At 42.5% G+C, this 25,686-nt stretch overlaps 1 protein-coding gene across 2 annotated transcripts in view; it reads left to right on the top strand.

The window, feature by feature from the left end:
* Positions 1-25,686, top strand: part of myripb (myosin VIIA and Rab interacting protein b) — a 130,312-nt gene that overhangs the window by 47,688 nt on the left and 56,938 nt on the right. For both annotated transcript variants that reach the window (XM_085362454.1, XM_085362455.1), the window contains exon 2: positions 25,177-25,398. In XM_085362454.1, the coding sequence (XP_085218580.1) occupies positions 25,177-25,398 (222 nt within the window). The remainder of the gene's footprint in view (positions 1-25,176; positions 25,399-25,686) is intronic.

A 25,686-nucleotide genomic window follows, 5' to 3' on the forward strand; every position in this document is an offset into this window, starting at 1 on the left:
ATTCAGGTGCCAGATCTTATGAATAAAAACAGACTACAAGCATCTTACATGGTCAGTTACAGAGTGGCTAAAAACAACAAACCCCACACTATTGTGGAGGACCTCATTCTCCCTGCTGCTTTAGATATGGTAGGGACAATGTTGGGGGAAAAGGCAAAAAAGACGATACAGTCCATTCCATCATCAAACAATACTGTCTTACGGCGCATCAATGCAATGTCAGAAAATGTTTTACAGCAGCTACTTCTGCGCATACGCCACAGTGAATGTTATGCAATACAGCTAGATGAGTCCACGGATGTGGCTGGCCTGGCGCATCTTCTCGTATATGTGCGCTACATTCATGAAGGAACCATCAAGGAGGACATGCTGTTCTGTAAACCGCTGGAACAAAGGACAACTGCCGCAGATATTTTTCAAAAGTTGGACACATTCATGAACACACATGGACTCGTGTGGGACAGATGTGTTGGCATCTGTACTGATGGCGCACGGGCCATGACTGGGAGACACGGAGGTGTGGTTTCGCGTGTGCAAGCAGTCGCACCAGATGCCTCCTGGGTACACTGCAGCATCCACCGAGAGGCTCTTGCTGCAAAGGGAATACCTGTCCGTTTGAAACATGTTTTGGACACGAGTGTAAAAATGGTTAACTTTGTGAAAGCCAGGCCGCTGAACTCCCGCTTATTTGCTGCGTTGTGCAATGAGATGGGCAGCGAGCATGAGACATTATTACTCCACACAGAGGTTCGCTGGCTATCTAGAGGGAAAGTGCTGACCCGTTTCTTTGAGTTGAGGGATGAACTTAAAGTTTTCTTCAGTAACCATCCCTTTGAGCTGTCTGAACATTTGCATGATGAAGAGTACCTTACCTGCCTGGCTTATCTGTGTGATATATTTTCTCGTCTGAACGAGCTCAATCTCGGATTACAAGGCGTTTCTGCAACTATATTCAATGTTCAAGATAAAGTTGAGGCCATGATAAAGAAGTTAAACCTTTGGAAGAACTGCTTGGATACAAACAACACTGAAGTCTTTCCTGTGCTGCATGATTTTCTGTGCTCTAATGATCTCACACTATCTAAAAGTGTAAAGCGCGAATGTAACGTGCACTTTGAGGAGCTGGCGGTGCAGTTACGCCGATACTTCCCAGAGACAGACGGCTCAAATGATTGGATACGTCACCCGTTCACCGCCGTGCCTACTTCGTTATCACCGTCTGACCAGGAGAGCCTAATTGAAATCGCCACAGATGGATCTCTAAAAGTTGAACACGCTCAAAAGAACCTGGCGGATTTCTGGATAGGGCTGCGCACTGAACAGCCCGCGCTGGCTAAGCGCGCTGTCAAGACTGATGCCTTTCGCCACCACATACTTATGCGAAAAGGGATTTTCTGCTTTAACAAACATGAAAACAAAATACAGAGCAAGACTTTGTGTGGAAAACGATTTAAGACTCAGCCTTTCCCAAATTGAGCCAAACATTGAAGAGCTGTGTGCCTCTGCTCAAGCACATCCATCACATTAAATAAAGTTCTGTTTAATGAAAGTTCATGGCCTTTATGCTCTCGACAAAAAAGTGAATTCTAATAAATCCTTTGATACATTGCTAGTATTAAGTAGTAAAGTTTGTTATTAAAACTCTGTCATTACTAAAAAATATTGATAAATTCATTTGGTGGTGAGAAATAATCGACTGTGCAGTATTTATCTTTATGCATGCGATATTGCAATGTATTTATAGACACTAATTAAGAGTCGTTCGTAGTAGGGGGTATGCGGCTGAGGGTGACATGTCTCAAGGGGTACGTGGCTGGAAAAAGTTTGGGAAGCACTGTCCTAAGCCAAGCAAATGTTAAGATTAGAAGGAAGTCCAAAGTTCAAAAATACATCCTTCAGCATAGCGCACGGATTAAAACATGTTCTAGTCATATCTATTGCTTTGAATTTGAACAGAGCTAGCTTAGCTGCTACTCTCTACCAGTATTTATGCTAAGCTAAGCACCTTCTACTCTGGTTTCTTATTTAGCAGTAGATATGCGCTGATATTTACATGCAAGTCTGGAGAATCCACAAATAATTGTATCTCCCAAAATGCCAAGCAGTTCCTGTTAAAGCAAGTAGTTAGCAAAATTTCAGATTTTATGAAGAAGTGTGTTACAGCAAAAAATAACTCGTTGATCGTCCTTGGTAAGTAGTTATCTATATTCTGAACGGCTGGTACGAGCTTGAATTATTTGTAGTTATGCTTCAAGAGGCAAGTCAATTTTTAAGGCCTTTTCAGGAGACATGCTAAATCAGCTTGTGATCTATAAACTGCATCTGAGCTCATTTTGGACTTGCCTGTGGTGAAGGCCCATAATTCTCTCAGCCTATGGATATACCAGCCAGGTTACTACTCATATAAGAGACTTAGGGGAACCATTTGTCATGTATGTGTGGTGACTGTCAGGGGGAAAATATACACACTTTTAGTCTACTGCAGTGCATTTAAGTATTTATCAGTGCAAATTGGGAGCTGCTTCACAGTGAGAAGCTCTGAGATAAAACAGCAGAGAGATTTAGTCTTTGACTGTTTTTTGAAAAAGAACAGTAGGGGATGCAAAGCTGGTGAACATAAGCAGTCATTTGTTCCTACTTTCAGAAAAGACTCATTAGTTTATGGATAGTCCACTGCCCCACCATAAGAACTCTGAATGGGATGAATTTTTTATAATACCTCTTCGAAGTGTGGGCGTGGTCGCATTGGTGTCCTGACAGGCAGCAGGAGCTGAACATTGTCTACTAATCATTAAAGTGGACCTCTTCTGTGTGTGTATGTGAGCTGTTGGAGCCTTGAGAAGTGTTTTAGTGTACTGTATAGTGCAGACCATACATATTACATATATGTTAACCAGGCTAACTTCTGGCTTTAAAAGAACACCGACATGGGATTGGGCGATATGCTAATGTTTAAGCTTCCAAATTAAAAGTCTGAAACAAATGGGTGACGTCACGTTGGCCAGACCCTTGTCTGTGGTGACAACACCATAGCATGCTCAATGCAATTATCCACCAATTTGATTATACTTTAAGTAATTTGGTTTTTAAATTGCTGTTTGAAAAAATATGTTCACTTCGCACTCCTTCTAGCTCAGAAGTGCCCGAACTTTCTGTGAATATGGAACTGACTTATTGTTCCTCTGGAGAATAATTAAGCTGTAACACACAATAGTTTTTAATGAACTCGTTGTTTTTAATGATGTCTGTAAATGCAGCTAGAAGATGAATAGACCGACTGTCTGTTTACAAGCTGTGTTGTCTTCTGCAGCTCGTCTCCTCTGGAGGCAGGATCTTAATGAATGGTGAAAGGCTCTGTTGGCACTTTGGAAGGTCATTTTCAGACACAGCTGAATTATTACAAGCTAGGATCAATACTCACTGTTTGAAGTCAACAACGGCTTTTCAAGCGTATATGGGCTTTCCCCCCCCTCTCTAATAAAAGATGTCTGATATTTAGCTTTGTTTGCTATCTTTTTTGCACCAGCAGATTCTTGTCGAATCTAAGTGTCGGCTTGTTATGCGATTTATTATGTATAAAGTGAGACTTTGTGATAATGACCATGCTGAAGGTGAAATGCTCATGTTAAACTCAGATAGGAAGCCAATTATAACTGGCTTGTTTGAGCTTCTTTGTTGGAAAGCATTGATTGGGGAGAAAATATAATATTTATATGTATTTTTTAAATTCTTTTTCTAGTTACATGACGTTAACCACAGCATTGCATAAAATCAGCATTTGTAATATTATAAAATGCATTTTTCTGACCGTACATATGCATCTGTATGTGACTTACAGAGATTGATGGTTTAGGTCTTTACTATAAGAAAATTTGCCTTTTATAAACATGCTGCTGTTTTTTTAATTTTTTATCACCTATAGAAGGATTTAAAAGCTGTATATGGTGCAGTTTGCAATCAGTCAGTGGTATTTTGCCCTTTTCGGAGGCCATCCCATTCCTTGGCAGTGGGAGAGAGCTGACTGCAATCAGATGGGGAGATAAATGGCTGCCATCAAGGCTGTCTGTTCAGTTGATAGTTGGGGTTGTGAAGGTTGACACTCGCTCATGGTGAAGTAAACACACAGTGTGCCCTTACATGCAGGCTAGAGTAGACTGCCTGCCAAGTCTCTGATCTGCCAATATTGGATCTCTTGAGTGTTTAAGGAATGCACCAAATGGCTGTAACTGGAGTTTGTGTGAGAGAAAAATTACATTAATTATTCTTAGAAGAGAATGGTTTAAAAAATACAACCTAATAAAGCATTATTACATTAACATTATACGTTTTTATTTATAAAATACACCTGCTATGTATGGTGTCAGCTCCCTCAATAATATGTTGCATTGGTATATGGCTGTTTCTTTCATGTTATGATGCAGGTGCAAGCATCGCGGACTGCTAACTCTCTCATCTACCATTCTGCACACTCACACACGGCCCACCTACCTGTGCACAAGGAGCTGTCTTTCTGCTCTGTGAGGCAATAAGCTACAGTGTGACCTGCATGTCAGAGTCAGGTTCCCAGTGAAGGGGAATGGATGGAGTGTCAGCTCTTGTCATTGCGGTCACTGGGGTCTGTTACTTCATTAAACGGAGTTATTGAAGAATAGCCGGGGAACCAGATGAATCTGAGAGCTCATATTTCATTCGCTCCGGCAAAATGTGCCCGTTTAGACAGATTTTCAGCCTTGTCCATTACAAACCAGTCATAACCAGTTATCTAATCTGGGACAGGTTTAATAAAGTGGCTACATGCTGTAGTCTGTTTGCATTTTTCCATCATTGTCATTAGTTGTAGATCCCTGCAGTTGCGCCTGGAGGCATTTTGCTTTGTGCCGGGTTATAACTCCTTTCAGATATTTAGAGTGAAATATGAAGATTAATTTGTAAAAGTGGTTTGTTTTTGTCCACTGAAACATTTCTCATACACAAGCCGGTCTACTGCTTGTGCCATTCCTAACTTGGCATAGATGAGGAATAGTTGTGTCAGGAAGGGGAAACATCTTTTCCAAATCATCAAGAAGGAGATTTCCGTACTGGATTGGTCAGGGCCTGGGTTAACAATGACAGACTCCGGTGACTGTGGAAACTGTGCTAGTGTTGGTCGAAGGTAGATGAGGAGATGGGGAAGGTGCATTCAGAAGCAGCGAGAAATGGGGAAAGGTAGGAGTGCGGAGGTGAGAAGAGGGGCTTTAAATGCAGGGAAGGAAAGGTAGAAGCTGTCAGAGAAAAGAAAAAAAAGAGGAAGACCACAGAGAAGATTCATGGATGTAGTGAAGATGGACATGCAGAGGGTTGGTTTCACACACGAGGATGGTAGGAATAGGGTGAAGTGGAGGCAGAGGGATGAGCTGAAAATTAACAATAATAATAAAAAAAGACAAGCTTAGGGATAGCCTTGGTCCAGGGCTTTAGTAGGAAAGTACAGTCAATTCCAAGAACAAACTTGTGAAACCTAGCATTTTTGACACATGTATACACAGCTCATAGTACTAGCAATCTCCCGTGTCCTGTCACTTGTATAAGACGAATGACTACACTGTTAGTGAATAAAGAAATCTCATAATTGCATCTCAAAGTGTGTGGAGTTTGTATGTTCTCCATGTTCCTGTGTGGGTTTTCTGTTCTGGGATGGGTGAATGGATATTACCACTACTACTATTTAAAAAAAAAAAAAAAAAAAAAAAAAGAGATTAATATACATTTAAAATGGATAATAGCATACCAAACTACAAATTCCATTTGTGTTATATCATTAGTATTGCCTTTTCTTCCGGCACATCATTGATGACATGCGCAGTAAGCTGACATGCTTTTCAGTGGGGCAGTTTGCTTTAGGGTTGCTTTGAGAAACTGCTTCCTGCCTGGTTTTACCATCCCTTAATGGATAAGCCAGTTTAGCCTCAAGCTAAATCATTGTTATTTGATGTTGCCTGCACCTCCAGTGTGCAAACTATATAAAGTCCATGCTCAGATTCAAGAGTGCACTGAGGTGTGCCTCGGCATATTAATTTAAGTGCTCTATGTCCTTCTGATGTTGCTGACCTGTGTTGGCAAATTAGTGAGTGAAGGGTAGCAGACGTTGGAGCAAAACGCATTCAGGTTTCCTTTAATATAGTAGTAATCTCTTAGGCCCAGTCATTCACCCTCTGCCTCAGCTACACCTGTCCAGCTGTGATAAACCCTTTCCCCCTCTCTCTCTCTTCCCCCCTAAGTCAGCTGCTAAAAACAACCCCAAGGTGACCAATGCAAGGACGTCATCTGCCTGTAAAAATGTCCGTCCTTCACTTTCTCCCTCTCAATCTAAATCCCAGAAGGTGGAATTAGACATTATTATTGTCTGATTATTTTCTTGGAGGTATTTTGCATGCGCACGAGGATATACTTTGGTTTATTTGAACACAAGTGCCTTCATGTACTCTTATGTGTAACTGCAAGATTACACAGTACCTTCTTTCCGCACGCTTCCATCAAAGATGAAAAATTCCCTTTTATCGCCGATAGAGCCTCAGGAAATAATAACCACTCTGGAAATGAATGTGTGCGGCTTGAAAGCGCCACAGTATGGTCTGAGCTCCCTGTGGTGTAAGCTGTCCAGATATCATAAATACAGTATATGTGTGTCTGTGTGTGCGCTTTTGTGTTGCGGCTGAGGTAAATGTATTTCTTTCGGGCTATCTGAGGACGCTTCAGAACTTTGGAGAGTTACCTGCAGTTACCTCACAGCAGCCTTTATAGGAAAACTTTACTACAAGGTTAAAGCCATCTCAGTAGAATGCAAACTGACTGTATGATGAGAAAATGCAATAGTGTGCACAAGTTCAGACACCCATAACACTCAGTGTTGTTATAAGCTTGTGGGGATAGGTTAATTGATTAATCCAAATTGTCACTAGGTGTGAATGTGAGTGTGAATGGTTGTCTGTCCCTGTGTGTTAGCCCTGCGACAGACTGGCGACCTGTCCAGGGTGTACCCCGCCTTTCGCCCTATGACAGCTGGGATAGGCTCCAGCGCCCCCCGCGACCCTGAAAAGGATAAGCGGAAGCGAATGGATGGATGGATGGATGGAAGATTGATTTTTGCTTCTGTGCTTATTCCAGGTGTAAGTGGTCTGTTGCCTGACATATGTCACACGAGGCACAGTACGTGTGGTTGGCTCTATTGATTTGCCGTGCTGCATTATCATAAATTCAGTATGCATGTCTGTTTGCCACGGGAAGTGCATTAAGACTGTTTGTTATCAGTGCTAATCTGCTCGCAAGCAAGGCTGCACAAACAGCCATTAGCATTTTGTTTGCTCCTTTCCCCCCCTTTTTCTTTATTTCTCTCTTAAATCTGTCCGCTGCGTCACAACGTCTCTTTCATTAGATCGTCTTTATAAATCACTCAGTTGCGAGTATATTATTTTTGGATTTGGGGTTGAATTGAGGAATACGTGCAAAATGCACTCAACACTGATAAAATGCGCTTCTTCCCCGCACTTTGTCATTAGTCAAATCAAGTGCGCTGTGCAGCCACAAATGCCCTCCTTTCTCAGGCTGCAATCAATAGCTTGTCTTCTGCATTCAATACTGTATTCTGCCTTTTCTTTCCTCAAATTACCACCGACAAAAGCTGCTCTCTCTGGACTTGGAAATGGTGGCGGGTGGTGCACAACCCTGTGTGTATGACTTTGTGTCTATACTGTATGTGTATGTGGAGTCATCATGAGTCCCCCTGCTGTTGCCAGATTGCTGAGGCCGTGCGTAACAGATTGATTTGATGTATGTGTGTGAGTCTGTGCGTGTGTGTGTCTGCATCATTGTATGTTGTGGTGTAATATGACAGGGTATCAAATTTGTCACCTAGACTACACATTGTCTTAACAACACAGACACAAGCTTGATTTGTTCCCCCTCAAGTATTGCACATCCCCCACAATGTGATTGTGTATGTCCCCACAACATGAGCAATAAGGGTACATGCATGAACGCTAAGCCTCTAAGGTGCAGCAGGCTGGCTGCGGCTGCCAGTCAGCCTATTGCAGAAATAAATAGAGATCTGGAGTTCCTGGTCATTTCAAGAATTGGGGGGAGCGGTTATTATGTCACAGGCACAGCCAAATCCCTCTTGCCTGTAATTGAACTGGCATCTCCCAAAAATAACTCCCTCCTGTCTTCTGCCTGGCTCAGCGCTAATTATTCCTCTCTGTCTTTTTCTTGTTCGTTCCTCCTTTTTTTTTTTCCAGTTCCTGCATGCGGCTCTTCTCTCATCACAGGGGAATTGAGTGAACGATGCTCCTCTGTAGCTCTGCATCTATGTTGCCACAGAAATAGCCACTCATTTCCTGGCGGCTAACCCAGACCTCCTCGTAATATACAGCAGAACATCCTCGCACACCCAGCATTCGTAGACCACGGCTAAAGCATCACCGCACAGCATAAAGTGCGACTGTAGCTAAAGTGATCCCCTGACTATGGCAGATTTTTAAAGCATCATAAACTGGTGATATAGAATGAAATATTTTAGCGTTTTAGGAGATAAATTATCTGATTATTTTTCTTGAAGAAAGGCAAAATAAAGGGGATAAACAGATAAACGTGATTAAAAGTGATCTGATTTTCCTGTCCTGTTGTTGTTTTGGATCATCATGATATTGTTGGGCCAGGATCAGAAGTGCAGCTGACTATTGACAACGCCTGAGGAGTCAGTTAGCATTGGCCAAGAAGTTACCTTATGTTTATACCATCAAACCGACATGAGTAACCTAAACTTGGCTAACAGCAAACTTAACTTGATAATACTTTTATTTCTATTGTATAAATGAATAGAGAAAACACTTGAAATGCTGACTATTTGTTCCACAAGAGAGTTTTATATGAACAAATGCATTTTTTCTTTTCCCCCCAACATTTCAAAGATATGACATCACACAATGTGATGAGTAAGTTGCAGTGTTGATCCTGGACCAACACTAGTATAATGATGGAGGAACACCAACACAGGGATTTCGGATGCAAAATATATGAAACGTCTAGTGTATATACACTATTATTATTACTTCTACGCTGGACTACTGTAATTCATTATTATCAGGATGTCCTAAAAACCCACTGAAAACCTTCAGTTGATCCAAAATCCTGCAGATAGAGTACTGATGGGGACTAGAAAAAAATAACATATTTTTCTTATGTTGGCTTCTCCCCTTCATTGGCTCTCTGTTAAATCAAGAACCAAATTTAAAATCCTGCTCCCCACATACAAGATCTTGAATAATCAGGCTCCATCTTACCTTAATGACCTCATAGTAACGAGGATTTCGCTCTCAGACTGCAGGCTTACTTGTTGTTCCCAGAGTATTTAAAAGTAGAATGGGAGGCAGAGCCCTCAGCTTTCAGGCCCCTCTTCTGTGGAACCAGCTTCCAGTTTGGATTTGGGATATAGACACCATCTCTACTTTTAAGATTAGGCTTAAAACTTTCCTTTTTGATAAAGCATATAGTTATGGTTGGATCAGCTGCTGGGGGATACCCATGATGCATTGAGTGTTTCTTCTTCAGTCACCTTTTTCACTCTTGATTCGTTTTTTTTATTCTTCAATTATTAGTTAATAAGAATAATAATATTGCTGCCCTCCCAGAGCCTGATTCTGCTGAAGGTCTTCCTGTTAAAAGGGAGTTTTTCCTTCAACTGATGTTGTGATTTTGACACTATATAAATAGAATAGAATGAAATTGAACTGAATATTAACAACAGACCAAATCTGCATTGGTTCGGCTTCAGTTCTTCAGTTCTCTCCGATAAAGGAGAAGGGACAGTCAAGTTAAACAGCAATAGCTTTTCTTCAGTTTAATCTCTCAGTATTGAGCTACTAAAGAGTCTAAACAACAATAACAGAAGGCAAAACTGAAATCCCTCGCTTCCAAATTATCTCTGCACCTCGCTGTGCCTGCGTCACCGTGGAAGTAGGAGTAGAAAACACTGCGCAGTCGCTTGCTCTTTATCTCGGTCTCATTTTCTCGCAGAGCTGCCATGCAGGCAAACCACTGATTGGAAACCTTATCAGAGTAGCACACATTTGACTTGGATTGTTTCCCAAAGTGAGGGCTCATTATTGCCCTGTTGTATAATTGTCGACAGCCAAAGTTGTTTCAAAGAGAAGTCTCCCCATAGCCCAGAGGCTTCATTTTAGCCATGGGTTCACAGAGAGGGAGAGAAAATGAGGGATACAGAGGCTGAAGACTGCTGATGTGTGGAAGTTTGTGGAAACTAAGCCACTGTTGGAGAGTGTAAAGCAGACACTTAAAGGCTTGGGATGATGGTGTCAAACTATATAAGGTATACTACTGTAAGGTTCTCGGGGAAGGAAGACTGAAGAGAGATGCGGTAAGTTTAATCAACACTGGAAATCATAGACGGGCAAAGAAAAGAAGTATGGAACTGAAAGGAAAGAGTTAATTGTGAGTGTGACATTATCTTAAACCACTGGCAGCTTTATAATCTGCCTGGAAGCTGTGTGTAATTGATTCTCCCCCTGCATACAGTCTTTAATAATTGCTCTTACTTTGTTGTAATGGGTAAACTCCACATTAAAATGCATTTGTCATGTCAATACAAACTCCCTCGGCATACGTATATGCTTTAATAACCCTATTGTTGTATGAATGCATTAGCTCTGAGAGTCAAAAGTGAGAATGGGTGCCACCTTTTCAAATCAAAAATCAGATCATACTAATGCAGGTAATTATGGCTGTAAGCACTGCAATAATCTCCACAGATCACGAGTTTACCCTGTGTTAAGGAGTCTGCAAAGATAATGTTCCCTCACACAGGTAATTGCTTTAATAAAGGAATGGGAATGACATAGATGATTGCAGCTATGGTATACCTGCTGAACAGATTTGATTGGCACATTAAACCATCTCATGAACGTTGTGTGCTTTACAGCTTTGGTTTCTCCTGACATGCAGTGTTTAAATGAACTGTGTCTCAGTGTCTCTGTATGTTCCCATGACTTTTATATGGATTCATACCCCGTTCCATCCATTTTGCCACATATGTCTGCGTACATGTTTTTTTTTTTTTTTTTCCTCATAGTGTTTTGCAACATGCCTCTTACCTCAGTGAGCTGGAAAGAAAACACTATGAAATGATGTATTTGAAGAAATGAAGCTTGTCTTTATGTGTGCTTGCTGATGCTTCAAGAATAAGTCCCTGTGGAAAACTAACCAAGAGCATAGTAAAGGAGGGGGGTGGGTTTTTCCATTCTGAGGCGCATTTAGGAGGAAAAAAGTTTTTATGAAACATCAAGTTAATTCGTTTTTATGTATTTTTTTAAATTAAATTTGATTGGTGACTCTATTTAGGGTTTGTTTTTTTGCTTTTCTTTGAATTTGGTAATGCTTAAAAAACAGTGTATTTGTATGGGTAAAAATACATTATATAGACATATGTAGACATTAACCCTACAGTAATGTGCTGATGTTAATGCCTGAGTTGTCGTAGTTTCCATGCACTTTCACTTTGCAACAATATCACTAACTGCTGACTGAAGAACAACCAAGAAGAAAGAAATTTCATGAACTTGTTGAAATGGTGGCATCCTATTACAGTAACAAGCTTGAATTCAGTGAGCTCTTTAGCACGACCTGTGCTTTCTCAAAGGTTTTCTAAAAGCAGACTGCATGGGTAGGTGCTTTATTTTATACACCTGTGGCAATGGGAGTGTATTTCCCATTTGATTATAAATTCTTGTTATGCACATTCCTTGTTATCTGCTCACCACATTGCTGCTTAGAAATCTTTGTCTAGATGGTATAGGAACAAATGAATTTCCCTACAAATTTTTAAGATACCAAAATACAGAGCAAAGTAAGGAATGTTGTCTTTAATCATGTCACCCACACAATCTTGAATGAGACAACTGTCTCTCCTGGTTTGATGTTTGGGATTATAGGATACTGGATTTTTATCTATGGTGTGACAGTATGGAAGCTTTCTGTATGGGTTTGTGTGTACATGCGTGCATTTGTGGGTGTCTTTCCAGACTATCATAGTTCATTTCAAGTGGAAAAAAAAAACAGTTGGGGAGAGCAACAGCAGCAGCTTCACTTCATCCCGGCTGTGGTCACCTTGAGCTTCTAATATGCTACCCTGCAGAGTGACAGGCAGGCATGAAAGGAAAAGGGGGCTTATTGTGCATTAAAAGCTACCAGTACGGCACCTATTCAGCACAAAGTGAAGATGAGAGACACGGAGAGAAAAGACAGCAAGTATGTGGCTCTTCTTTATTTCTTGGAAGTGGATGAGTAAACCACACCAAGGCAACCACAGAAAAATGAACATGATTACTAATGCATGTTGTGTGAATTATCCAAATTCAACCACAGAATGCAAAGAAGTTTGAGAATGTGTGTTTAAAAGTTTCTGTTCCAGTGAAATATATTTACTACGGTTAGGAGCCGCGGACCTGTTTTATATAGGCGCGGAATAGTTTTCTATACGAGATTGCTGCAAAAAGTGCAGCCTTACCTAATGTCCACCCTACTGTTACTCATTATATTAAGATTTAAACATCTAGTTGGTATTGGTATGGCGAGTAGTCTTCAGTAATAGTAATAAATCACACAGCAATAGTACATTCATGTAGTTGTAAAAACGTTTGATTCTGTAGTGGAATATGTAGCGGGAGAGTATCAGGTTAACGCACTCCTGTACGCTGTGGGAGATGCTGCTGATGACGTTTTGGCAGTTTTAGCACTGAGCGATGTAGATAAAAAGAAATATGCAACTGTCAAAGAGGCATTTGACAAACATTATGTAGGAAAACATAACATAATTTTTGAAAGAGCACAGTTTAACTCCAGACGGCAACAGGATGGTGAAAGTACAGAGTCGTTCATCACTGCGTGCACAAACTTGCAGAAAATTGTGCATTTGGAGCACTCAATGACGAACTCATAAGGGACAGAATTGTAGTTGGCATAAAAGACAAAAGACTGTCCGAGCAGCTGCAAATGGACTCAGAGTTGACTCTTGCTAAAGCCATTGAGAGAGTTAGGCAGAGCGAAACAGTAAAGAACAACAACAATCAATACTTCACAGTAGCGCGGCAGCGGAGAAAACACTGAACATGGACACAATACGGACAAATACAAAACGTGGGAAAACGCAGACGTGGCAGAAGAAAGAACAAAAGCCAATCAAGCAAAGTGAAAAGGAATGTGGCTGCTGTGGTCGCAAGAACAAACGCTCATGGAAAGAATGTCCAGCCAAAGAGGTACAGGGTTGAAAATGTCAGAAGAAAGGACACTTTGCTGTGGTCTGTCGCAGTAGCACAGTAATGGAATCGGTGACAGATTTCAGGGCAGCATACCCAGATGATTTTAAAGGTTTAGGCGTGCCGAAGGAGCCTTACCACATTGAGATAGAGCAAGGAGCTGTACCAATAGCCCTATCCGCCTCAAGACGTGTTCCTCTTCCCCTCAGAGATGCCGTGAGAAACGAGCTGCACAGAATGGAAGAAATGGGAGTTATCTCCAAAGTCACTGAGCCTACAGAGTGATGTTCAGGCATGGTAGTGATCCCCAGACCAGCAGAAAAGCCCCCCAGAATATGTGTGGACCTCACACCCCTGAACACATCCTCCCAGCAGTAGATCAAACACTGCAATGATGAAAGATGCTAAAGTGTTCACGAAGCTCGACGCCAGGTCTGGATTCTGGCAAATTCCGCTCACGCCAGAGTCGAGGCCACTCACCACCTTCATCACGCCTTTTGGGAGGTTTCAGTTCAACCGCCTTCCTTTTGGCATAGCATCGGCACCGGAACATTTCCAAAGGAGAATGTCACAGATGCTGGAAGATTTTGAAGGGGTGATTTGTCACGCCGATGATGTGCTTGTATATGGCAGAGACAGGCAGGAGCACCACCAGAGGTTGCACTGTGTGCTCCAAAAGTTTCAGAAGGAAGGTCTCACTCTGAATGAGAAGTATGAGTTTGCTAAAAGTCAAATAATCTTTGTGGGACACAAAGTGTCAGCAAACGGCATTGCGGCTGATCCCAACAAGGTAACAGCAATCCAGCAGCTGCCACAGCCTCAGAGTGTGGAAGATGTGCGCCGTCTCATGGGCATGGCCAACTATCTTGCCAAGTTCATGCCACAACTAGCCACACTCACCATACCGTTAAAGGAACTGCTAAAAGACAGAAACGAGTGGATATGGGCGGAGCCACAGGAAACAGTGTTTCAAAGACTAAAATGGATACTAAGCTTTCCAGAAGTGCTCGCTCAGTAGTCCAACCCAGCAGATACACGAGTCGCTGCAGATGCATCGCCATACGGTATTGGAGCTGTTCTCACTCAGAAACAGTCTGACAACTCCTGGCGACCAGTCACATAAATCTCAAGAGGTCTCACAGACATGGAGAGATGCTATGTGCAAATAGAAAAGGAGGCGCTCGCTGTAACGTGGGCGTGTGAAAGACTGTCATCTTACCTCATGGGATTACAGTTCACTCTAATCACGGATCACAAACCCCTGGTCCCTCTCCTGAGCACAAGAGGTCTGGACGACCTACCTCCACGCATTTTGAGATTCCGCCTCAGGCTGCTGCGCTTTTCTTTCACCATGGTCCATGTTCCAGGGAAGAACCTCGTCACCGCTGATGCCCTCTCACGAGCACCGCTGGCGGGCCTCCCTCTGCTGGGGATCTTCAGCTGGAAAAAGAGGTGGAGGTTTTCGTGGACTGTGTAATCTCCCATCTCCCAGCCACAGATAAAAGGCTGGAGGAGATTAAGTTGGCGCAGGAAATGGATGACCTGTGTAGAAGGGTGGTGAATCAATGTGTGACAGGCTGGCCAGAAAAAGGTAAACTAGATCCAGAGTTAAGGGGGTACTGGCAATACAGAATGGACTTCAATGTGGTTCATGGTCTTCTTATGAAAGGGGAGAGATTTGTCATACCACCTCAAATGAGAGCAGAGGTTTTGTCACGTTTGCATGAAGGCCACCAGGGCGTTTCAAAATGCAGGGCCAGAGCAAAAGAGTCCGTGTGGTGGCCAGGCATCTCTACCCAAATAGGTCAGATGGTAGACAGGTGCGAAACATGTCAAAAACACAGGTTACAGTGCCGTGAACCAATGCTGGCAACGCCTGTTCCCGACCGCCCATGGAAAAAAGTAGGCATGGATCTGTTCGAGTGGTCAAAGAAACATTTCCTGCTGATTGATTTTTTCTCAAGGTACATTGAGATAGCTGAACTGAGACACACATCAGCAGAGGTCACTATTAATGCTATAAAAGAGGCCTTTGCAAGACATGGAGTTGCCAAAACTGTGATATCGGACAACAGGCCGCAATTTTCATCAGAACAGTTCAAACACTTTGCTAAAGAGTAGCAGTTCACACATGAAATGAGCAGCCCCAGGTCCCCAAGCCAACGGGGAGGCAGAGCGCACTGTTCGTACCATCAATGTGGTACATGTGGAAAAAGTATTGTGACTACAACAGAGCACTGCTAGCGTACAGGGCCACCCCACTGGAACATGGGTTCTCACCGGTACAGTTGCTCATGGGGAGACCATTGCCACAAGCAGCGGCAAAGCGGGTGCCAAAGTGGCCCGACTTACAGGCTTTTTGCATTAAAGATGAGGAGGGGAGGCGTGAGCAGGCAAAACACTACAACCGCAGACATAGAGTCAGACCGCTTCTGGATCTATCGTCAGTACAGAAAGTGTGGATTACTACTGAAGGAACCACTGGAGCAGTAGTTAGACCTGCCAATACCCCCAGATCTTATGTGGTAGAGACAGACAGGGGTTTTCTGAGGAGAAATAGGAGCCACCTTAGACCAACAGGGACTGTTACCAGATCTGGTCGAGAGGTGAGACCTCCTGAAAGATTGGATGTGTAATTATCTGTAGTTATCCATGCATGCCCTATTCAAAGCTGGGTTAGGCTGTTAGAGATGCTTACAATACTGTGTTCCGTTCAAATGTAAGTGAACAAATGAGGGATGTGTATAATCTTCACGTTTGATGATGCTCCGCATTTCTGTTCTTGTGAACTGTTTGAGTCGTTACGATGTCTTTAGCTAAAAGGAGGAGGTGTAGCGGAAGACTACTGTACCCATAAGGCTGTGTAGGGGGGATCTTCCGGTAACGAAGTAAAGTTGGGAAACTTCACCCGAATGTGCTGAGTCCAGTGTCCTCCTTATACAGAATACATTTTAAAAGTAACCTTCCCAACACTGTTAGTTACTGGATGGTTCGTGTAGTGCCACTATGAGGTTAACATTTGTACTCTGATATGGACTAATGTACTGAGTTTTGGTACATTGTGAAAGGGTTTGTAACTCTGATTTTTATTCAATAACAGTTAGACTTTGGAGCTTACTCCATCTTCTGTAGCCTGAAGTTCTAGGGCTGCATGTGTTTTTTTTTTTTTTTCAGTGGATTATTCATTTGACACTTTAATATTTTAACTTGCACATGATAGGGATCCCTGCCATCTGCCTGCAAGCTATATGATTTCATCTCAGCTCACCAGCCTCTTCACACCTGCACATCAATCAGCAGCTTGCCAGCAACCCAACAGCTGAATGTCACAACTCCTCTACCTTGATTTGTATTACCCATGTGCCAGTCTGCTACTGCATTGCAGAGGAGAATAAGAGTTGAGATTATGGTACTCGCTGCTGTTTCTTGGAACCGGCATTGAAGTTAGATGAACTGTGTAAATCAGCTTTATCCTGCCGGGGTCCAAAGGAAAGTTTTTTTTTTTCTCTTCATTCGAGCCAAAATTTGCTTCAGGTGTTCATGCTCAAAGTCAGAAATGTGTGTGCATGCGCAAGAATTTAGTGTGTAGATAAGTCACTTCAGGCTGAATAACATCAGGAGGGGATGTCAAGCTGAGATCCTGACTCAAGCCTGAGTCCATACAGGCAGCCAGTCGCACTTTCATTAGTTGAAAGGACATCACATTGATTACATTCATTTCCTGAAGACTGACCTAAACCATCAATTCTTAAACCTTGCCCTCATTTTCACCTTCCGCTAAATTTAATCAATTGTTCAGTCGAACACTCTATGATTTGCAGTGAGAAGCGTTTCTTTTTGACCACAGAAGGGACACAGGTCCCACTGTGTGAGTTTTGTAAACATCCAAACACAAGTCAAAGTACTTCTTCACATTTTGTATTTTCCACTTTGAAGTGAAGGCAGCTTAAGTGCTCAGAAAAGTCTCGAGTTCAGTTATCAAAGCGTTTAGCTGCTGTACACTTGAAAATACTCTGATCAATAAATACAGACACACACGCACACATACAGTTTCGCTACACTAATACTATCCTGTCACCCCAGTCTTTGCTCACATCCCTCTGCTCCCAGGCTGTGTGAGTCACTGGGATTCTGGTGAAGTGCAGATACTGGTTTTGCAGGTTTCTGCTGCAGCAGGCAGATCAAACATTTGATAAAAGTCTCTGTGGTATATTTTACGCTCATTTTCTCTGCGGCGCTTTGCTCAGCAATACCAACATGAACTTAACAGTATCACTACATGTGACCCCCACCTTCCTATGACATGCTACCGCCACATTTTTCCCTATTGTATTAAAGTTGTGCCATTTATCCAAAATCACACTGCGCATGCCAGTTTTTTTTTTTTACCGTGTGTTATATCAAATATTTATGTACTCTTATGTGCTTGTATTTTGTTTTTAGCTGAGTGCGCATCTCTATAGTGATGAATTAACTTTAAAAACACCCTGCATGGTCTTTAAGCAGGCTTCGATTTATGCCATTTCAGATTTCACTAGTCCCTCCATATTTGCTCAGAAATGAAATCCCATTCCTTATTCAGAGATGGTGAGTCTCTCTGGCCTTCGTATAGAAATGCAGCAACCTGAAGTTTAGAATGAAGAGGGATTTTTAAGTTCTTAGTAATATGTTTTACTGTCATGATAGTTATTCTGATGCTACTTACTCATTACCTTTGGATTTAGCTAATTGTGTGCCTGTTCAGCATGCAGTCATGTGAAACAGAAGCTTTACACAGGACTCCATGCTATCTATAGAAAATCTAACTACACTGACCCATCGTTCAGCAGCAATAACTTGAATTTATACTTTTCTCTATGAATTCATTAATCTCTCACATCGTTGGAGAGGAATTTTGTTGCTTCGGTGTTGAGGTCAGGACTTTGGACTGGACCATTGCAATGCATTGATTCTTTTTCTTTTTTTTTTTTTCAGCCATTCTGTTGTAGATTTGCTGCTGTGCTTGAGATCCTTGTCTTGCTGCATGACCCAGTTTTGGCTAAGCTTTTAAAGAGGTGGTCACACTTGATCATAATCCAGGTCATTTGATTAGCAGGACTTTGCTGCTACTTACCCTCTTAATTCCTATAGAAGCAATAAAGGTGGACTCAGTTTTTCAGAGGGCTGCATAGAGTCCTACCAAACCTGACTTTTTCACATGACTATAGTTATAACACAGTTGCTGACGCTGACAGACGTGTTTCCATATCTGTATCTAATGAAAGTGATTCGACTCGAATAGATTGATGAGATATAGATATATGATATATATCGATGGATAGATAGATATTTGCGTAGGTTCACTCCGGGTATTCTGGCTTCCTCCCACAGCCGATCTGATATCCTCGTGTTGGTGTTGTTCCCACATCATCAGATGAACACGAGGATATCAGATTGTGCGTCCAAAGACATGCAGTTAGTGGGGATAGGTTAATTGGTAACACTAAATTGCCCATATGTCTGAATGTGAGTGCGAATTGTTGTCTGCCTCTCACCCTACAGCTGGGATAAGCTCCAGCTCCCCCCCCCCACTCTGCGACCCTAAAAAGGTAAGCGGAAGAGGATGGATGGACAGTAGTGATTCTTTACAGTGATTCTTCACAGCTAATCCACCTTATTAATCACAGTGACTTTCACTTGTGTGCTAGTCATTAGCCCTTGGATTCCTGGCCAGTTTGAAAACTGGTATTTTATCTGCCCTGGACAAAACCTTCCTGGATGTCCACTCAGCCTTGTGCTGGTTCTTGGTCTCTTTAATTGCATCCAGAGCTATTTTGGCTGCTACCTGCTGACGATGCCCCTTGGAAATCAAAGCTGGTTTCAGAGTAATTCACATTTGGGCATTTGTGATGCCAGGCTTAGGTCATCAGTGCAACTGTTTTGAGAGCTATAACTCTTGAGCTCTGCACTGAGCAAGAGAACAGCTGCTGAGAGGGCGATACATCATTTAGAAAGAAACCGCAGTTGTTTTTGTTTTCCAGCCAGACTGCAAAATGCCATTATCTAGATTACAAATCTGATCATAACATGATTCAACATCACCCAGAAACTTAAGCCTAAGCCAGCCTGTTTGTCATCTGGGAGACTGTGTCATCTGACAGAAAGAGAGAGAGAGGAATGGACATTACGGAGAGGTGGAAACGGAGGGAAAATTACTATGTTAATGGATGGCTGACAGACACTAGGAGTGTGAGTGAGAAGGGGATGCAGGGCAGACTTGATGGAAAAGGAGAAAGAGATGAAAAAGACTCGAGTTAATAGATCTTCAGCACAAACAATATTTGCTGGGAGTGACAGATTTTCAGAAATAGCCTGAACATCATTAGGTCCACATATCATCCCAACTCTTCTGTATTGGATTACAAAACAAATTAGTATTCAGCGGGTGTGCTCTCTCCCCCCTCTTAAACCCATGGCACCGTCAACATGTGCACTGCAGCGACTTATTTGCATAATCAATCGTTTTTAATTTAACAGTTTGGCATCCTTAAACTTTCAGCACCTGTAGAACTTTGCAGAGCTGCTACAGTTAATCATGTTGACATTAAGGAAGGCTTCAGTAATTAATTATATTATACGCATTTCAAATGCAGCGAGGAAACCCAGAGATGGTGTGAATACAGTGCTAGTGGTTAACCTGCTCTACCTGGCAGTCTTAACACCGAGAAGACCAAGGAGCTCATCGTGGACTACAGGAGGAATGCTGACCCACATCCACCCATCCACATTAAGGGGACGGCTGTGGAGCGTGTGAGCAGCTTCAAGTTCCTGGGAGTCCACATCTCCGAGGATCTCACCTGGACGACCAACTGCTCCAAGCTGGTCAAGAAGGCTCACCAGCGCCTCTTCTTCTTGAGGACTCTGAGGAAGAACCACCTGTCCTCAGACATCCTGGTGAACTTCTATCGCTGCACCATCGAGAGCATCCTGACCAACTGTATAACAGTCTGGTACGGGAACTGCTCTGCCTCGGACCGGAAGGCGTTGCAGAGGGTCGTGAAAACTGCCCAGCGCATCGCCGGAGCACCACTTCCTGCCATAAAAGACATCTACAGGAAGCGGTGTCTGAAAAGGGCTGGGAAAATCATCAGAGACCCCAGTCACCCATCACATGGACTCTTCACCCTCCTGCCCTCTGGGAGGCGCTACAGGAGCCTCCGGACTAAGACCACCAGGTACCGGAACAGCTTCTTCCCCACAGCTGTCAGACTCCTGAACTCTGCCTCCTGACATCTGACCCACGTTAAACTCATGGACTGAACATACACACACCCACAATGGACAACTGTACCCTCAAACACACAATAATAACATGGAGTGAACCACCACTCACAACCACTAGCACTTTATATAGCCTCTGTAGAAATTATCCACACCCTCACTTACCTTAACTGCACTACTGTATAGCCCTGTGTAAACAATCATTCTGTACATACGATAATTTTTAACCCTACAACTGTTTACAACTTGCATAGTTCCCATTTCTGTATAGCTGTATATCTCAGATTTCTGTAAAGTTATTTATTTCATATTCTGTATAGTTTTTCATATTTATATCCTGTCCATAGCCTGTACATACTTATAGTTATAGAATATTCACAACATACTTCATACCGTGTACATTATAACATAATAGACCCATTTCTGTAATATACTTACATATCTATATTATTGCTAATATATATTGTAATATATCTATATCACTAAGCACTTCTGGATGGATGCAAACTGCATTTCGTTGCCCTGTACCTGTGCATGTGCAATGACAATAAAGTTGAATTCTATTCTATTCTATTCTATTCTAAAATAAACTGAGCCGAGATGAAGTAAAATTGATAAATGTGACGGTTAATCAACAGTTTGGCTCTGTAACTATATAAATATTGTTTTTAAATTCATTTAATGGTTACTGTCATTTCCCAAACATTCTCAGCCCATTCTGTTATAGTAGTGCAATACACATATTGATTGACAAAATACGATTAATTTTAATGAGTGACTGACCTTATTTATCAATTAAAGATCAACAAGAATGTCTCAGACTGCGATATAGGAGATAAATCTCTTTGCATAGCGCAAGAGAAGATGTATAAAAGCAATGTACTCTGAGTTGGGTTAAAAGAAAATGTCAGTGTTACCACAAAGTCCAGTTATTAACTATTTCGCACATTTGTGTGTTGTTTTTTTTAAAGGGAGCAACTGGAAGAAGACAACGACATTGGACCAAAAAGATGAAGCAGAAATTTAAACAAAATATTTGTGTTGTAGCTTAGTAAACTTAGTACAGTAGGAAAAACAGTGATTCAAAACAAGCAAAATTACTGTGCAATGAACCTGCGACCTTGTTGCCTTTGAAATGGTTCCTTTGAAGACTGGGATCAGGTCTCCGTTCAGTCGTAGTCAGTAGTCAGCTTCCACGCGACGTTGGTGCATTGAAACACTGTTAAGATGAGGTCAGTTTGCTATGAGTTTGACTGAATGGGGTCCAGTTGACCATTATATGCAATCTGTTTGTGATAATATGGCAATTAATTATGATAAACCTGTGAAAATTGCAAATTTGTTATCATCGTCCTTCACATTAACTCCATACATTCAGAGTTCAGTGTCACGAGCTGAAAGCAGGGACTCAAGCGCAGAGCAGGTTGATGTCTCAGAACACGATTTATTTACACACCCGTGCAATAATATATACAGTGACGGGAAATTCAGGGTTCCAGGGGATTAGGGGAAGGCTCTCTCTCTCTCACGCTCGCTCACGTCCTCACACACGTTCGTACCGCGGGGAGGTCACAGGTCCGGGAAGATAAGCTGGAACAGGGAAAGGGAGACATCACTCACAAATCACGAAGGCATAAAGGTGTAAGACCACGGGAGCTGGAAAGGCAGACTAACGTCAGTAGCGCAATCATCCCGCGATGAGAGGATCTGTGACCCAGCCTCAAATAGAAGACGGATAATCAGCTGATCGCCAACAGCTGTGAGAGCCAAGGGCGGGAGCCAGCTGTGAGCTCCGCCCAGGCAGAGAGATAGGGGGAGAAAGAGAAAAAAAAACACAAGTGTAGCCTTGTGAGGCCGGCTGGGCAGGCACGGGGACCATGACATTCAGTCAGAAACCCAAAGATCTGAAACAGAAATCCTTTATATAGGATAATCTTTTATATAGGCATATATACCGAATAACAAATACTAATAAACCAGTCTGCAGCCAGAGTGTCCTATTTGAAAGAGACTCGTTTCAGACAAGTTGCTCTCAGTGCTGCAGACTGACTAAGACTGACTGCAACATGTTGTGTCATGTGTTTATATAGTAGATGGCGGTTATTTGCAAACTTTCGCCAGTCTGTCTGAGAGTGATCCTCTGAGGTGGACCATGACTGTTTGGAGACGGGTTGCCAACCACCCTGTGATCAAAAATGAGCTGGTAATTAAATGCAAGCACAAGGCAATGGCAGATGTTCCTCTTTTCTTTCACAAGGAGCTTGCAGTTCTATTTTTTTACTCTAGCATGCCTGAGCTATCAACCGTTAGCAGGAATTTTGGAGCATTCTTTAAAATGTAATGCTATAATATTTCCAGCACATTATTATTATATTATAAGCTGTATGCCAAACACCTGTTAAAAATCAGTAACTCAAAACACTGCTTTGTGAATAGAGAGCGCCTTGTGTTATTTCTCACTGAGACCAATTGTGCCTTGCTAATACCTGGATGACCCACATGTATCTACACCGATTACTCTGCACTGAGCACAGGTTTTCATGTCTCATTAACAGGGAAATGAGGTAATGTGAAGCGATAGCAGGCATGATGAGCACTCTTTGTCTTTGGATATGTGTACATTTGCCCGATCATTTAATTAAATGGCTATAGCTAGCTGCAGTCTAACTGGGCTGCTCATTAAACCCATAACACGAAAGCAGAAAGGCAAAATGGATCCTGATCATAATCAGGATTGAGGGAAATGATTTCCAGGCAATTGCCTCTTTAGCTTATTGAGATATTAATGTTCTCTGCATATATTTCCCTTGCTTTTCTTTGCGCACATAAATGTGTTTTGAATATTTTCATTTATCATTTAATTTGAGTGCAACCAATATTTGCCAGCTGCAAAACTATGAAAGCCTTCTTTTGAATACGTTTTTTGTATATAATTGTTTACGTCCGTGTCCATATGCAACGCCCACGCTCGTCACCCCAAACCTACCTCTTTCTCACATGGTGCTGTATATGAAATGGTTGGTTCGTCTTGTTATTATGCTACGTCTAATGATGCATAGGAAAAGCAATCAGCGAGGCGGCAGAGGAGATCTGCTCGAGGAGCAGCGTTAATAACTTAGGGAAGCAGGAGAGTGCAGGGTCCCCGCTGGTTCGACACAACAAAATACACACAGGAAATTTGCAATATGCTGCATTCACCACACTTTTTGCTCCCTACTTAATTTTTCATGTATGACTTAGTGGTTTGGTTAGGATTGACTCTGTGGCGTAAAGAATACTTCTAACGCCTGTGGTATGCACATATAAGCCCCATCTGCCATGCACATGTGTGCATCTGTGAGATCAGCGTAAGCTCAGTAGGCCGTGACCTGGTTGAGGGTAGGGTAGAGGCTTTAAATAATTTACCCGCTGCCCATTCAAGCTGAACTCACTTTCACACCTCGCCAGCAGCAACATCTCGATCTCTGCATCTCAGCTGCCGCTTGTGCCTAATGACAAGTGATGGCTGATGATGTAAACATGGATAAATGTGTTCTTACTCGAGCTCTCCTTCTCACTGAGGGTCATTTTAAATATAGCTGACACAAGTGCAACATCGAATGATGATGATGATGATGAGGATGTGTTTATGATACAAATGCGAACCATTACATAATTTATTGTAGCCTCTGCTGATTTTGCATTTTGCCCAGTAAGCACAAATCCTGCAGAGGTAAACCCATGTGCATAGTTAATGTGAACACTTGAGGCTTCGGATAGGAAAGATGCTTTGCTGGTTAAAACACTGATTAACAGTCCGTATTATACTGTCTCTCTCATAAGCTTAATACCCAGCTACAGGTGAAGGATATAAATTTAGTCTCACTTAATTTTTGGAAGCTGTAGGATTGTCAGAGTTAGCTGAGACTGTGGATTATTGTTTGTTTTTTTCAGTTGGTTTTGTTCAACTTTTTAGCCTAATTCCTAATTGCTGATCAGTGGAAACAGTTCTCTGATGTGATCAGCGAGTCTTTGTTCATCACTTATGTGATTTTAAACCTTAGTTTGAGTAACTCATCAGAGGCTTTCTATTTATGCTCCTTTTTTCCCAGTCAGGCTAATTTGTGTGTATTGACCTTCAACTTAACTGCGATTTAAGCCAGTTTATTGTAATTATTCCAAACCTCATAATATCTTGATTAACAAACTACAATTCAGTTTCATCTGATGCTTTGGATGCGCATGACATGCTGTCCTCAGCGGAGTTCCGACTGAAGTGCAAAAAAAAAAGGCATGACAGGTCCTCGCAAATTGAAATGTCAGCCATCACGTTAATTCCACAAAATCGGCGTAAGGGAAAGAGAAGGCGTTTGAGGCAGAAACATGGAGCAGCAGAGTGTTTTCACCAAACCCTTGACCCCTTCTGCCCTTCCCTTGTTCACCCCCCACCGCCCAATTTTTCATTTGCCACAGTTTTTTCATTCACTCTGCATCGCGGCGTCCTCCGCCGTTTTCACGTCCTACCTCTCAACCAGGCGCTCACATCCCCCCTCTCTCTCTCTCTCTCCCTCCCTCCCCTCATCCTATCTCTCTCTCTCTCTTTCGCTTTCTCTCCCTCTCGCTCTCCCGGTTTCAGCGAGATGAAGCAGGAGCTGGCGGAGGAAGGCAGCAGATGCTCCATCCTCTCCAAGCAGCACCGCTTCAACGAGCACTGCTGCATCCGCTGCTGCGCGCCCTTCACCTTCCTGCTCAACCCCAAGCGCCAGTGCCCGGACTGCCAGTACAACGTCTGCAAGACCTGCTGCACCTACAGCAAGAGGGACAAAGCGTGGCTCTGCTCAGCGTGCCAGAAGGGCAGGTTAGTGTTTCCACGCAGACACGTTCACATACACACCCTGGGCAGAGGCAGAGGCAGGGGAGATTAGGTCAGTGGAATGAATGAGGGTGAGAGATATGAGAGAAGCTATGAATTGGCTGGCTGGAGGAGACTGAAGGAAGAGGAAAATTGATGGGGGGGTAAACGGGAGGGAATTTATGAAAGAAGAAAAGAAAATTAAGTGAGGAAGAGGGCTGTAGGAATACTGACTCTGAAGGAGACAGATGGGGAAAAGTGAATGAACGAGAGGGAAAGGTGGACTTTGATGGT

Source organism: Diplotaxodon limnothrissa, linkage group LG9 (assembly GCF_057381915.1).
Source record: "Diplotaxodon limnothrissa isolate DT_005_m linkage group LG9, D_limnothrissa_male_GT1.1, whole genome shotgun sequence".
Taxonomy (NCBI): domain Eukaryota; kingdom Metazoa; phylum Chordata; class Actinopteri; order Cichliformes; family Cichlidae; genus Diplotaxodon; species Diplotaxodon limnothrissa.